The sequence below is a fragment of the Phoca vitulina genome, unplaced genomic scaffold (genome assembly GCF_004348235.1).
Source record: "Phoca vitulina isolate PV1807 unplaced genomic scaffold, GSC_HSeal_1.0 scaffold2, whole genome shotgun sequence".
Lineage (NCBI taxonomy): Eukaryota > Metazoa > Chordata > Mammalia > Carnivora > Phocidae > Phoca > Phoca vitulina.
In genome coordinates this window covers 85,176,053-85,189,602 of record NW_022589705.1, presented here as the reverse complement: position 1 = coordinate 85,189,602, position 13,550 = coordinate 85,176,053, and the positions used below count along the sequence as shown (strand labels likewise).

At 58.0% G+C, this 13,550-nt stretch overlaps 1 protein-coding gene across 1 annotated transcript in view; it reads right to left on the bottom strand.

Annotated features, from left to right (window-relative positions):
* HSPG2 (heparan sulfate proteoglycan 2) overlaps positions 1–13,550 on the bottom strand; it is a 98,371-nt gene that overhangs the window by 59,417 nt on the left and 25,404 nt on the right. The window contains exons 2-3 of the mRNA XM_032391744.1: positions 6,115–6,250; positions 5,516–5,560 (exon numbers count right to left, since the gene is read on the bottom strand). Coding sequence (XP_032247635.1) covers positions 5,516–5,560; positions 6,115–6,250 — 181 coding nt within the window. The remainder of the gene's footprint in view (positions 1–5,515; positions 5,561–6,114; positions 6,251–13,550) is intronic.

The window sequence follows — 13,550 nt, the reverse complement described above, 5'->3', positions numbered from 1 at the left end:
CCGGACGTGGGGCTCGATCCCAGGACCCTGGGATCATGACCTGAGCCAAAGGCAGACGCTTAACAACTGAGCCACCCAGGTGCCCCGGTTGTTGTTTTTTTAAAGATTTATTTATTTATTTATTTGAGAGAGAGAGAGAGAGAGAGAGAGAGGGAGGGAGAGAGAGAGAGAGAGAAAGCACAGAGGGAGAGGGAGAGGGAGAGGGAGAAGCAGACTCTCTGTGGAGCAGACAGCCTGATGTGGGACTCGATCCCAGGACCTCGAGATCATGACCTGAGCCGAAGGCAGACGCTTAACCGACTGAGCCACCCAGGCGCCCCTGTATAATGTTTTATACACATTAAACATAGTGTTCATGAGTTCATGTAGCAGTTAAAAATACGAGTTAACAGCCATCAGAAAGGATGAATACCCAACTTTTCCATCAACATGGATGGGACTGGAGAAGATTATGCTAAGTGAAATAAGTCAAGCAGAGAAAGCCAATTATCATATGGTTTCACTTATTTGTGGAACATAAGGAATAGCATGGAGGACATTAGAAGAAGGAAGGGAAAAATGGGGGGGGTGGAATTGGAGGGAGAGATGAACCATGAGAGACTATGGACTCTGAGAAACAAACAAGGTTTTGGGGGCGGGGATTGGTTAGCCCGGTGATGGGTATTAAGGAGGGCACGTACTGCGTGGAGCACTGGGTGTTATATGAAAACAATGGATCGTGGATCACCACATCAAAAAGCAATGATGTAGGGGCGCCTGAGTGGCTCAGTCGTTAAGCGTCTGCCTTCGGCTCAGGTCATGATCCCAGGGTCCTGGGATCGAGCCCCGTGTCGGGCTCCCTGCTCGGCGGGAAGCCTGCTTCTCCCTCTCCCACTCCCCCTGCTTGTGTTCCCTCTCTCGCTGTCTCTCTGTCAGATAAATAAATAAATTCCTTAAAAAAAACCCAAAAAACCAATGATGTATGGTGACTAACATAACATAATAAAATTAAAAAAAAAATACGAGTTAATATGAGCTGCGAATGAGTCACACACATACATACGCACGTGCAAGCACACACACACGGCGCTTAGAACAGAGCCCGGCACGTAGTAGATGCTGAATCAGTCTGTATCATATGCTTACAGTACACACAGACCAGCGTGTACACGCGCACTACATACACAGACCACTGTGTACACACACACACACACACACACACAGTTTCTTGAGCCCCTACTATGTACAAGATTTTTTAGGCATTAAATCTTACAACATTCATGAATTTAGGTGTTAATTATAAATGCCAAGTTAATGAGTTGTAAGTGTTTAAATATGTATAAGTGCTTAGGACAGACCCTGGCACAGAGTAGGTGCCATACAACGTGAGCTCTTCCTATACGAGAGGCCGTGTAGCTTAATAAAAAAGCTTAGCTGCTGGAGCAAAATGGCCACTTACAGCCCTGTGACCTCGTGCAGCACACTTAACCACCGACGATGCGCCTCGGTGTCCTCATGTGCAGAGTGGGGTAACAGTAGCGCCCATCGCAGAGGGTTCTTGTAAGGGTTAAGTTCAGAAACGTAAAGTACTTATAACAGCGCCGGGTGCGTACTAGGGGCTGCCTGGGTTAGCTGCAATCATCGTCTCTGGTCTTTACAACAAACCAGAGGGATGGATTTGGTTTTACCACCTTTCATTTGAGAGAGGCATTTATTCCTTTAACAAATCTATATTGAGGGCCTACTACGTGGTTGGTGGTGTTCTCAGGGCAGAGAGTCCGGCCGTCAACTCCACAAATGACCATTCCTGTCCCCACAGAGATCGCTTTCTAGTGGGAGGAGAAAGGAGACAAGAGCAAGAAATATATGGCCTCTGGGGAAAGAACCAGGGCTGGGGGAGAGGGTGTGCTGGGGTAGTAGGTTGCTACACTCCCAGGGTGGCCAGGGAAGGACCCTCCTCAAAGGGGATCCTTGAAGGGAGAGAGTGAGCCATGGAGAAGAATCTGGGAGAAGAGCATTCCGGGCAGTGGGAAGAGCAGCTGCAAAGTCCTGGAGGAGGAAGTGGGCTCAGAGAGGTGACCAGTGACAGGGCGAGGCTGGTAGGGCAGGGAGCGGGATCAGCTGGGCCCAAATACAAGGCCCGTCCCCCTGCCGCTTCACTCGGTCAGGCCCACAGGGGCACACGCCCCCGAGCAAGGACCCCCTCCGTCTGTGGCCTGGGCTAAGCAAGCCCTGGGGTGTTGGGATGGGGCAGGAGTGGACTCCTACACGGAGAGAGGGTGCTTGTGACAGCGCCGCTGTCGACTCTGAAACGCAGGGACCGCGCTGGGCTGGGCTCCCGGGGGTCGGGTGGGTGGCGCTCTGCGGGCCGGAGCGTGGAGGCCGTGAGCTCGGCCACAGAGGCCCCTTGTGAGCAGGCACAGAGGCCCATTGAGAGTCCCCCACCCCAGCCCCTGGCCTCAGCCCCGTGGCCCAGCGGGGGCGAGGAGGCCGGGCCTCTGCCCAGGAATGTGCCCCCTCCTGGGGGAGGGGGCCGGGGCTCCACAAAGCCCCTTTTTCCTAGGCCCTGGGAAGGGCTCGGACCCTCCAGGCTGACCCCACCCCTGTCTCCTCCCAGACCAGCGGTAGGTCAGGGCAAGTTCCCAGACCAGGGGTAGGTCAGGGCGAGTAACCTCCCTCTTCCATCCTGACCTGCCTCCCCGCGGCCAGTACCTTAGGGTTGGGGCAGAAGGTAAAGCCCTGTCTGTTCCAGAAACCAGCCCCCAGAGCTGAGGGTGTTGTAAGAGAGTGAAGCTGCCTGGGGTGGGTGTGCTCTCTGGGTGCCTACCCTGGCCAGCGCTCTCCCTCCTGGCGCTCATCTTGACCCTATCCAGACGGCTCACTTGGAGCCAAAGGCTGGAGGGGCAGGAGGCCGGGAGCTGCTTGCACCCAGGTGGGGGTGGGGAACACGCTCGTGACCACCCCCTGCCCCGAAGCAGACTATCCCACCAACTCCCTGCTGCAGAACTCCTCCGCCACATACCCAGACCCTGGAGCCCCAGCCCCAGGAGCCCCTGGGTCCCTTGGGTGGGCCCAGCAACAGCCAGTCTTGAGGTGGGTACAAGTTGCCTGCAGCCTCTAGGGCCTTGTTCTCCGAGGGGTTGCTGCACTCATCCCTGCCCAAGCAGCGCCCGGGGTGGGGGAACGCCAGGGGCCCCCGCCCACTGTGTTTAGATGGGGCCTAGCTATGTCCTGGGCAGGGGCCGGCCAGCCCCCAGACCCAAAAAGAAAGTGCCTTGGAGCCTTGTGTATGACAAAGTAGAGGCTGGGGAGGAAGGGGAGAGGGAGAAAGGACAAGGCAGGGAGAGGGGGGCAGAGGGAACGGGGAGGGAGGCAGAGAGAGCCCCCAGGCCGCCTGGCCTCACTTACTGGGAGGACACGCCTCACCAGCCACAGGAGGGCAGCCCGCGGCCTGCAGAGTAGAGCCGCAGAGAGAGTGGCCAGGACGGACAGCAAGTGAGGTAGAGGGGACCAGAGGGAGAGACGGAGATGTGAAGAGACAGAAACAGACAGACAGGAGGAAATGACAGAGGCACAGAGAGCAAGCGGGAGAAGAATGAGAGCAAGGTTCGAGACACAGGAGGAAGGGAGAGAGGGAAAGAGAGAGACGGTGAAAGACACAGAAGGAGACAGAAGGATGACGCACAGATGAGACAAAGAGGAGGAGACAGCCCAAGGCAGGGGAGGAAGGGAGGAAGAGACAGAGACGGGTGTCAGAGCAGGCCAGACAGGTGAGAGATGGGAAGAAACTGGGGGAGGGGAGGTGGGCAGGGGTCCCAGAGATGGGGAGTCAGAGCCAGGGGCTGTCTGCCAGGTTGGGGTACCAGCACACAGAAGGTGGGGGTCGTGGGACCAGGCAGGGGCAGAGGCTGCGGAAGCCACAGCCCTGCCTGAGGGGAGGGCGGCATCATTTCAGGGGCTAGGTTCCAGGGTGGGGGGCTGGGCCAGAGCCCAGGCAAGGGGCATAGCCGGCGTGGCCCCATCTTGGTCAGGATGGCCCTTGCTTCCCAGCATGGGGTGGGCACTGCTCTCGGGCAAGGAGACCCTGGGAATGAGAGACACGCTTGCTGCCTCCAGGCCTCAGACTCAGCCCAGCTGCCTGGACCTGCCCCAAGGGCAGAGGGCCGGTGCCAGGGCCGGGCCTGGAGGGTCTGAGGCCCTGCGTCTTCCCACGGATAGGCCCCACTCACAAGCGCAGGCCTCTGCCCTGCTAGCAGGCCCTGCCCAGCTGCTGCTCCCCATTCCCCGCCCCTTCCCCCACCTCTGACCCCTCCTGCCCTCACAGCTGCATCTCACGGGGAGGTGGGCTGGCAAGGGCCCCTCAGAGAGGGCAGAGCTGCCGCGGTCGACAGCCCCGGGGGGAGGGGCCACAGATGTTTCCAAATGGACAGTAGGGACAGGACCAGGGCCTCAGCAGACAGGCCTGGCTTAGCAAGAGGCAGCTCCCAGGCATCCCGCAGGCCTGGAAAGACCTACATGGGGAAAAGCTTCAGGCAGGATCTGAGTCCCAGGGGCTGGGAGGTCACAGTCAGGACCGGGACATGTAGGGGCCAACCCTCCTGTCTGCACTTGCCCAGGTAGGACACCACCCTCTGGCATGCGGATGCCCCCGATGCACCAGTCAAAGAGAGGTGACCCCATCCCTGGAGAGGCGCAGGCCCACCACGGTGGGAGGCACTGGATGCAGTGCGGCCGCCCAGTCGTCCGCCTGAGCTGAGCTCCACCCTTGGCCCTGACCACAGAGTGCTCAGCGCTGGCTTCCAGAGGAGGCAGCAGGAACCACACAGAGCGGCTGGGCTTTGCTACCCGGTAGTTCCGTCTCTACCCAGAATCCTGGGGCGGGAAAAAGCAGGGACTCTGAGGTCCAGCGCTGGCCTGGCCCCAGCTCCACTGTGCACTGAGTGCTGGCAGCGTGAGCAGCTGATGGAGGCCTGATTCTCTTCTCTCCACAAAGCCCGGCCCTCTTCTCCAACCCGGGAACCCCTGGCTTCCCAGCAGGTGACCCAAACTAAATGCAGGGTCCCTCCCGGGTCCAGGGTGAGGCTATTTCCACCCCTGCCCGCTCAGTTGGCCTGCCCAAATGTCCTATGCCAGAGAGCACCTCTACCTGGCTACCCCTGCCTGGGGTCCCCGGCTCTGCACCCCCAAGAAGGGATCTAGGGAAGGACTCCCCAGTGGAGCTGGCAGATGAGAATTTTGCTTTGAATGCTGAGTGTCTGGCTTTCAGTACCTATTACAAGTGGGCACTTTCTGCCTGCAGCCCTAAGCCTCATCCCTGGGGCACAGACAGCCACAGAGACCAGCCATCCCCTACCTCGCAGGGACCTGCCAATCAGGCCACATGACTGTCACTCGGCAAGCATGAGACCACCCGCATGGCAGGCCCATGGAGCCCTTGAGGCCCTCAGCCCCCGAGATGGGATCTCTGTGGTGGGGAAAACCTGCCCTGGGACTTCTGCAAGGGGGCAGGAGGGGACCTCTGCCCTCAGCAACTTACCCATCTGAAAGTCCCCGCTGCCCAGGTCCCCGCTCCCCAGGCCATCTGCAAGCAGAAGAGAGATGTATTGTTGAGTATTTGTTGAGTACCTACTGGGTGTCAGGCGCGGTTCGGGGCACCTGGCACATAGTGGGCCAGGTCACGAAAGCCGAGAACTGTCACCTCTTCCCCATGCCTAGGGAGGCTGGCCAGGAAAAGTCCGCTCAGAAGCCTCCATCAGAGAGGGTGCGGACCAAGGCCGCACACTCTGGGGACTTGACTGTCTGCCCATGCTGGTGGGAGGGGCCCGGTCACACTGGCCGCCAGGTGAGGCCAGGAGTGGGTGCAGAAAGGGGTGGTAACTGTCCTCTACCGTGCCTTGTCCACCACCTCCCCGTCGGTCCTCATCACCCTGTGCTGTGCCGAGCAGCCACCATCCCAGGGTCACACAGGTTGTAAGCGGAGCATCTGGGGGTCACTGGGACCAGGGCTTAGGATGCCCATCTCTGGAGGCACCCCCTTGGGCCAGCTTCCGGGGGCCTCTTTAAGGACCAGTGGGAAGAACCCCACCTCCACCCCCTTACCTCTTCCACTCCCTGCCACCAGAACCCTCTGCTCACCTCCAGAGGCCTCGTCAGCCAGCAAGTCCTCGTCGTCAGAGAGGTCTGAGTACCTCCAGCCAGCCCGGCCCGCTGTGACTGTCTCGGCATCCTCGGGCAGAGACAAGCCATCATACGCTTGCAGCCCGTGGACCACCTGTGGGAGATCACACAGCCAAAGGTCACCTTCTCCAGCCCCTGCCAAGCCCAGGACCCCCACCCCTCACTTCAAGGGGGACCCAGAGTGCCCCCCCACTAAGCCCTGGAGTGCTTAAGTCAGACGTAATTTGGCTAAGAGAGTCAGGCTGGGGCTGAACCGCTATTTTTGACTCTGTTTCCCCAAAGCCCCATTTGCCCCGGGAGGCCTCAGAGCCCAACCCTGCAAATTCACTGAGTCTGAATGAACCCTCAAATAACCAGACAGTAAAATTAAAATCACTTTGGTAAGTGACGACTGACTCGTTTTTCTTCGGGGAAGGCAAGGGTCATCCAGGACACGAGGTGGTAGACAGGGGGCCACGGGCAGGTAAAAGGTGACCTGGGCCAGCAAAGAAGGATGACCAGGGTCAGGATGCATAGGGGACAGAGACAGAAATCAAGGGTGAGTCCACCGAAGCTGCTATCTCTAATGACAGCTTCCCACCAGGCCATCTTGGCCCCCTCTTTCGGCCTCAGTCCTTGGCCTCCAAAGCTCCAAGCCACAGGAAACACATTCCAGCCATGTTGGACAACTCGCTCCAGCGCTCGTGGCCACACTGACAAGCTCATCTGTGCACCCAGCCGCGGGGGTGGGGCCCAGCAGCTGGACAGGCATGGTGTCAACTCTGTGTGACCTCAGGCTGATGCTGAGCCTAGCACAAGTTCTACTCCAGGCTCCTGTGCCACAGAGGGCCTGCTGAGACCCTGCGCCCCACAGGCCAGAGCAGAGGGGCCGCCAGCGGCCCTCACACCTGCCTTTCTCAGGTCGGGGTAGGGGCAGTGAACACCTCTTGCCCCTCAGACAAGATCAAGATGTTTCCAAAGGAGTTTTATCAGATAACGTGGAGGAAAACACAAGCCCGGGGGAGCCGAAGAGAACCCCAGAGCCCCCAAGCACCAGCGTGCATGGATGTGCCGTGGCCCCGTAATGCACATCCAGTCCCAGATAACCTGGCGCGAGTGTCTCAGGCCCTGCCCTGGCCTTGGCCCTCCCTGGGGAGCCCAGCCCAGCCAGAAGGAAATGGTCTCGCTTTTGAAAACCAGACCCAGCCCTCACTGGCTAGACAAGGTGATGGCAGCAGGAAAGAGGCCCAAGGAGGAGAAGAAAAACAATGAGTCTGCCAGTCTCTCTCCTTCCCTTCACCCCCCCCCCCCCCCCTCCCCCCCCCCCCCTCCCGCAGCCTCTGGCCTTTTCTCGCGCTAGTCCCTCCGCAGGAATGCCCTTCCTCCCTTTGTTTATCTGGCTAACTAAGTCACCCTCCAAAATTCAGCTAACTGTCACCTCCTCTAACGGCTCGGTAAGAAAAAGGAAAGAATTATTGACATTCACAGCAACACGGCTGAAGCTCAATCACACGTGATGAGTGAAGGACACTGGACACAGAAGGCGACATACTGTGTGACCTCACTGAGATGCAACTCTAGGGGGGAAAGGTCTAACCTCAGTGACAGAAATGTCGCTAGTTGCCTGAGACCAGGGGTGGGGCAGGCTGACCGGGCAGGGACACAAGGGAACCTTTTGGAGTGACAGTTCCCTGGCTATATACATCTCGTGATTGAACTGTACCCTTAAAATGGGTACATTTTATTGCATGTAATTTGCACCTCAAGAAAGATGACTAAAAACAAAAGTCTCAAATAAAATAAAATGAAATAAAAATTAAAAAAAGAAAGACAATCTCCTTTGGGAGACTTTGTCCTGACACTTGGCCTTCACAGTCCCCTCTGTGCCCAGGCTGGATTCTGGGCACTCCTGGGCTCACACTCTAATCACCTGTATCTCCACTGGAATGGAAGCATCCTGAAGGAAGGAACCCCATGTTCAATAACTACTTGAATGAATGAATGAATGAATGAATGGAGTGAATGGCAAAAAATGTCATCACCTACTAATTCTAGCTGCTTGCTGAACCTGACTTGCTTTGGAGGTACCACCTGCCCCCGAGCGGTCTATATGCAATCTCCCTTCCTAGGCTGGCAGCAACTCGGGGGCAGGGACTGGGTGCCATTTCATCACCTTTGTGTCTGCAATGCTACCAAGCCTTGTGCAAGGTCTGCATTGCTCACGACTTACCCCCTGCCATGGCCTAAAGCCCCTTCCCCTCCAATGCAGGGGCAAACCCCTCCTCCTGTTCCTTTTCCTTCCCCACCCTCTCTCTGGACAAATGCCCATCCCCCTCCTAGGTGACCAGTGGACTTCTGGGTCATGCCCACAGGGTCTGTACCCAGGAATGAACTATAGAACCTTTAGGAGCTGGTGAGAAATAGATTCCGGGGCCCCTTATCCAGGTGGGAGGGATGGAGTGGCGTGTACGCAGAGAACTCTAACTCACTGGCTAAGAACCACAAGATCAATCCCCATGAGGGGTTCTCCCTCCTTCCCTTGGCTGCAGGTAGAGGGCAATATTCCCACTGTGGGGGAGTGGGGCTTCAGAGCAGGCCCTGACTGGCCTAAGGGAAGTGTGAGGCTAAGACTGGCATAGGGGCACAGACACTGGGCAGAAGAGGTTAGAGCGGCAGGCTTGGATCCTTCCCACCTGGGGAGGGCTCTCCCTCTTTGTCATTGCCACGCACACCCTCCATGCAAGCCAGGCCATGGGGGACATGCGTGGGGCACAGAGATTCCCAGCATCCCCTAGACACTGCTGTCTGGAAAGGAAAACTCTGGTGGTGAGCAAGGTCCAGAGCTTCTCCCAGGCCTGGAGCTGGGGTGTGGGGGTGGGGGGTGGGCGGTGTTGGGACTGGACAGGAAATAGCAAAGTGAGATTCAACTTGGAAAAAATGTCAGGAACACACATCTGCAGTGAGAGGAGTGAGAGAATCCAGGGTATGTTGGGCCCGGATAGAAGACCTCTCACCCCAGGGACTCCAGGGAATGGGCCCTTCCACATGCCAGCCTGCCCTTGCTTGCAGCCCCCACCCCAGGGCCCAAGGCTCTGGGGTCAGATCAGGGCCTGTAGCGAGGGCCAACCCTGCAAGAGCAGAGACTTCATTTGTGAAAAGCTGAAGATCAAAAGGTTCTAGCAGCTGTATTTCACATCTGGGAGGAGAGAAGAAGCCAGACCGGAAAGAGCCCAAAGGAGCCTGAGACTTGACCATAGAAGGGAACTTGGATTCAGATCTGGAAAGTCTGGGGTCTACTTGGGAACAGAAAGAGCTAACATTTATTGAGCACTTACTACACACCAGGCACTCCTTTAAGGATTTTTATAAATGTTAACCCAGGTTATAGGTGTTAAACAGCCCCCTGTAGGGATGGGGACATGGAGCAGTCAGGTCATCTGCTTGAAGATCTAGCAGGTGGGTGAGAGCTGGGATTTGACCTCTGGTGGTTTGGTTCCAATGTTTAAGCTTTTGCCACTGAGCCGGAACTGACTGAGGTCACTGAGAGTCACTCCACAAAACCTTTCAGCCACAGTGCTGTTTCACAGTCTACAGATCATTTCCTCAATCTCAGTGTCATTGGACCTTGACAATGACCCCTGAGGTGGCTGAGCAGGTGTGAAAGGCCCCCTTTCACAGAGGAGGGAATAGCACCTTGCTTTCCCACGTAACTTGCCCAGGTGAGTGGCCAGGACAGACCCAGGACCTCCGGGTTCTGCATCTGCTGACCGGGAAAGAGGCAGGGCTGAGGCTGGGCCTCCAGGCTGGCTTTGAGGCCTAAGCAGGGGGCAGGGCCAGGACGTCCAGGGCTGGCCAGTTCCCATCCCCAACCCAACCGGCTCCCAGGATGGCCCACAGGACGCCTGAGCTGTCAACCACCCGAGCCCATGCAATGTGTGCCTAACGTCCCAAGGAGGGCCATTGGTGGCTCCAAGGTCAAAGGCAGAAATAGAACCCAGGTTTCCTGCCCTGCAGCCCATCTCCGGCGATGAGAAAGCCCAGCTTCCTCCCAGAGGAACCCAGTACTCAGGCAGGCAATGGAGCCGGATGGCGGGGCCCGAGAGGAGGGGTCCAGAAGGCAGCCCTGGGCCAGAGAGGAAGGAGCCAAACAGAGAGGGGGATTTTCCAGACCTGGCAGGTTCCTGGTGGGGGAAGTGGAAGCAGCTGACTCATACAAGCCAAGGCCAAAGGACTGTTCTAGTGTGCTGGGAACAATTGCTTGGAGCAGGGGTGTGGGCACGGGGGCCCCCCACCAGTGGGGGGCGGGGGGCAGGGGAGGGACCCAGACAGGAGGGACACCAGACAGGTGGGGAACTTCTGGGAGACAGCTCCGGGAGGCTGGGCTGTGTCCAGGCCTTCCTGGTGGGGATGAGGGTGCACATGAGTCTCCGGGTCCAAGTCCTACAGAGACCCTTTGGGACAAGGGACAGAGGCTGGACGTCCACCTCCTCTCCTGGCCTGAGGATGCGGACAGATCTAAGGCTAGCTGGGAAGCACTCGGCATGGAGGAGAAAGGTGGAGCCATTAGAGAGGGGCACAGAAGGTAGAGAAGGTCTGGGGTGATGGGGGAGGCGCCGCTACAGATCTAGGATATGGGGTCTGGGGTTTTTAAGAGTTCTTAAGCGAGGGTTGTGGGCCTTGCAAAGGGTACGTGTGCAGATAAGAGTTTCTGGTGCTGCTAAAATCAAGGCAGGTGGCGGCCCAGGGAGGAGATGACAGGAGCGGGCCAACTTCATCGAGGGCTCTCCCTGGCCGGGCCCCATCCCCAGCACCGCGTGGACCACCTCGATGAATCCTCGCAGCAACCGGGGCAGGGCCAGCACTGCTGGGCCATTATCCCTCGTCTGTAGTAAGGGAAATCCAAAGAGCTCTGAAAACTCAGAGCGTTTACTTTTTTTAAAATGAGTTTATAACAAGCTCGTTTGGTGCCAAGTCCTGAACTGAACTGACAGGAAGCTATTAACATCCTATTTACTCCACTCAGGGGTGAGGAGTTGTAGCTTTTGCCGCAGCAATATTACTGTGTTTCATTATGGGGTGTTGCCCCAGACTCCGCTGAGTGTTCTCACGTGTTCTACATAACCTTTCTTCTATCTGGAAACTTCTGAATTCCAAAGCACCTCTGACTCCCAGGGTTTCAGATGCATCATCATTTCCATTTGGCAGATGAGCAAACGGAGGCTCACAGAGGATCACCGTGTAAATGAAATTGAAGGCATGCAAGGCGCTCGGCTTGGTGCCCTGTATACAGTAAGTGCTCAGTAAGTGTTAGAATTAGTACCATGCAGGGGGCACAGAGTAGAGGTGAGGGTGGGTATGGACAAGAGGTGATGCAAGGCAGTGCGGGGCATGGGCTCAGGCCCAGAGTCGGCCTCCAGGTCTGGGGTGAAGGGAAGGGTCTGACTCTGCTGCCTAAGCTCTGGGCTGGCTGGCGGGGTGGCACCCAGGCCAGGGGGTGACGACACAGCTTGGGGCCGAAACTCAAGTTATCTGCCGGCTCTGAGGCGGACTCTGGCATGACAGGGGGACTTTGGGCTGCTCCAGAGACATTATTCACATTCGACTTGGGCAGCCTGCCCATCGCCCCCTCCCCATGGCCCAGGCCTGGGCTCAGCCCACCACTACCCCCGCAGCTGGGCGGGAAGGTCTGAGCACCGCAGTCCCCAGGGGGGCTGCAGCTGCCTGCCCAGGGCAAGGCTCCAGGCATCTGGGCTGGAGTGAGCTCACCCCGTCGAAATCCAGAGACTGTGCGGGGGCGGGGGACAAGCAAGCCCCTGCCTGCCCACCTGCCAACACAGGCTCTGCCTCAGTGTCCCTTCCCCCCATCCAGGGCCCCCGGATCTTCAGGGAAGGACACACACCTGGAGAAGCTCCCCCTCCCCTCTGCCACGATCCAGGCTCCCAGGTCACCCCACAAGTGCTCCCTGGCTCTGTGACAGCCCCGGCCCCAGATACAGGGTCAAGGTGCCCTGCCCCACCCCCGGACTGCCCAGTGCCCTGTCTATGGGCAGCAGACGGCAAAGGGGAAGGAATCTGTCAGGGCAGCACTTTGTTGTGCAAACTGCCAGGGGCGGGTGAGCCCGACACAAAGGCCAAAAGGCCTTTAATCCCCTGGCAGGCCAAGAGGGGCGCCGGGCCGGAAAGGAGGTGGCCACAGCCTCTTCTGGCATGCCTACCCTGCCCGTGCCACCCGGGAGGCCTGCCAGCTTCCCACACTCAGGCTCCCAAGGTGCAGGGCCTTTGCCAGCCCGTTGCCCGGGAAGAACCACCAGCCCCCGAATAAGGAGAATGGCAGGAGGCACAGCAAGCCCTCCCTGGGCGCAGGTGCCAAGATAAGGTTTTCACAGGGCTTATGTCGTGCAAACCCACAGCAGATACCGGCTCTTCCCCCACCGCCCACCGTGCCCAGCTTACAGATAAGAAAAGAAGCTCAGAGAGGTGAAGTCACCTACCCAAGGTCACACAGCTAAGGCAGCGGGAATCCAGCGTGAAAGCAGGGCCCCCTCTTCTGTACTCTGCTAGCTTGGGGGCACAGCCCCTAGCAAGCCCCGGCTTCCGACCCCAAGGCCTGGGACCTGCAAAGCCTGCATTTCGGCCAGGGCCGCGGAAGGGCGCGGAGGGCCGGTCAGGGCCTTCAACAGAGAACAAGGGAACGGGAGCGCGGAGCTCTGGGGTCTCTCATCCCAGCTCTGCCCCAAACTCACCATGTGGCCTTGGACAAGCCCCTCGACACCCTTCCCTTTTAGCGCACACTGCAGCGAGTACCCACTCAACGCGCTAGGCTTCCACACCAGCTATCTGTGTTGATGTGAACGGAAGGAGCAGGAGGGCAGATGCTCATCTGTTTTTATCACTGCTGCATCTTCAAGACAGAAGACACATACCAGGTGCTCAATTAACATCTGCTGACACAGACAGAACGAATGAATGGATCGGCGAACCTGCCCAACAGCCCCGAGGTGGGAATTAGCCCTTCTGACAGAAGCAGAAAGTGAAGTTCAGAAAGAGAAAGTAAGGACTTGCTCGAGATACCACAGCGAGAGCCACACTGCCTCAGTTCCCCATCACTAAAACGGAGGCCACATCACTTGGTCCCAAGGGAAAAGAGGGTCTGGATACCACGCTCGCCGAAACGGCCAACACTCCCTCCACGCTCAGGCTCCTGGGGGTGAGACAGGTACCAGAACGCCCTGCCTGGTTTGCCTCCCACCCAGGGCTGCTGGGAGAGGCAAGTGGAATGATGGGGGACCTGCTCTTCGAAGCGTGGCCAGAGAACTCTGCCTGGCCCTTTCCCAGGTGGACCTGACACGGTCTCTGCCTTCAAGGTCCCTCTGCACGGAGCTGGGGTTGTGCCCGAACGGGGCTGCCACCACCAC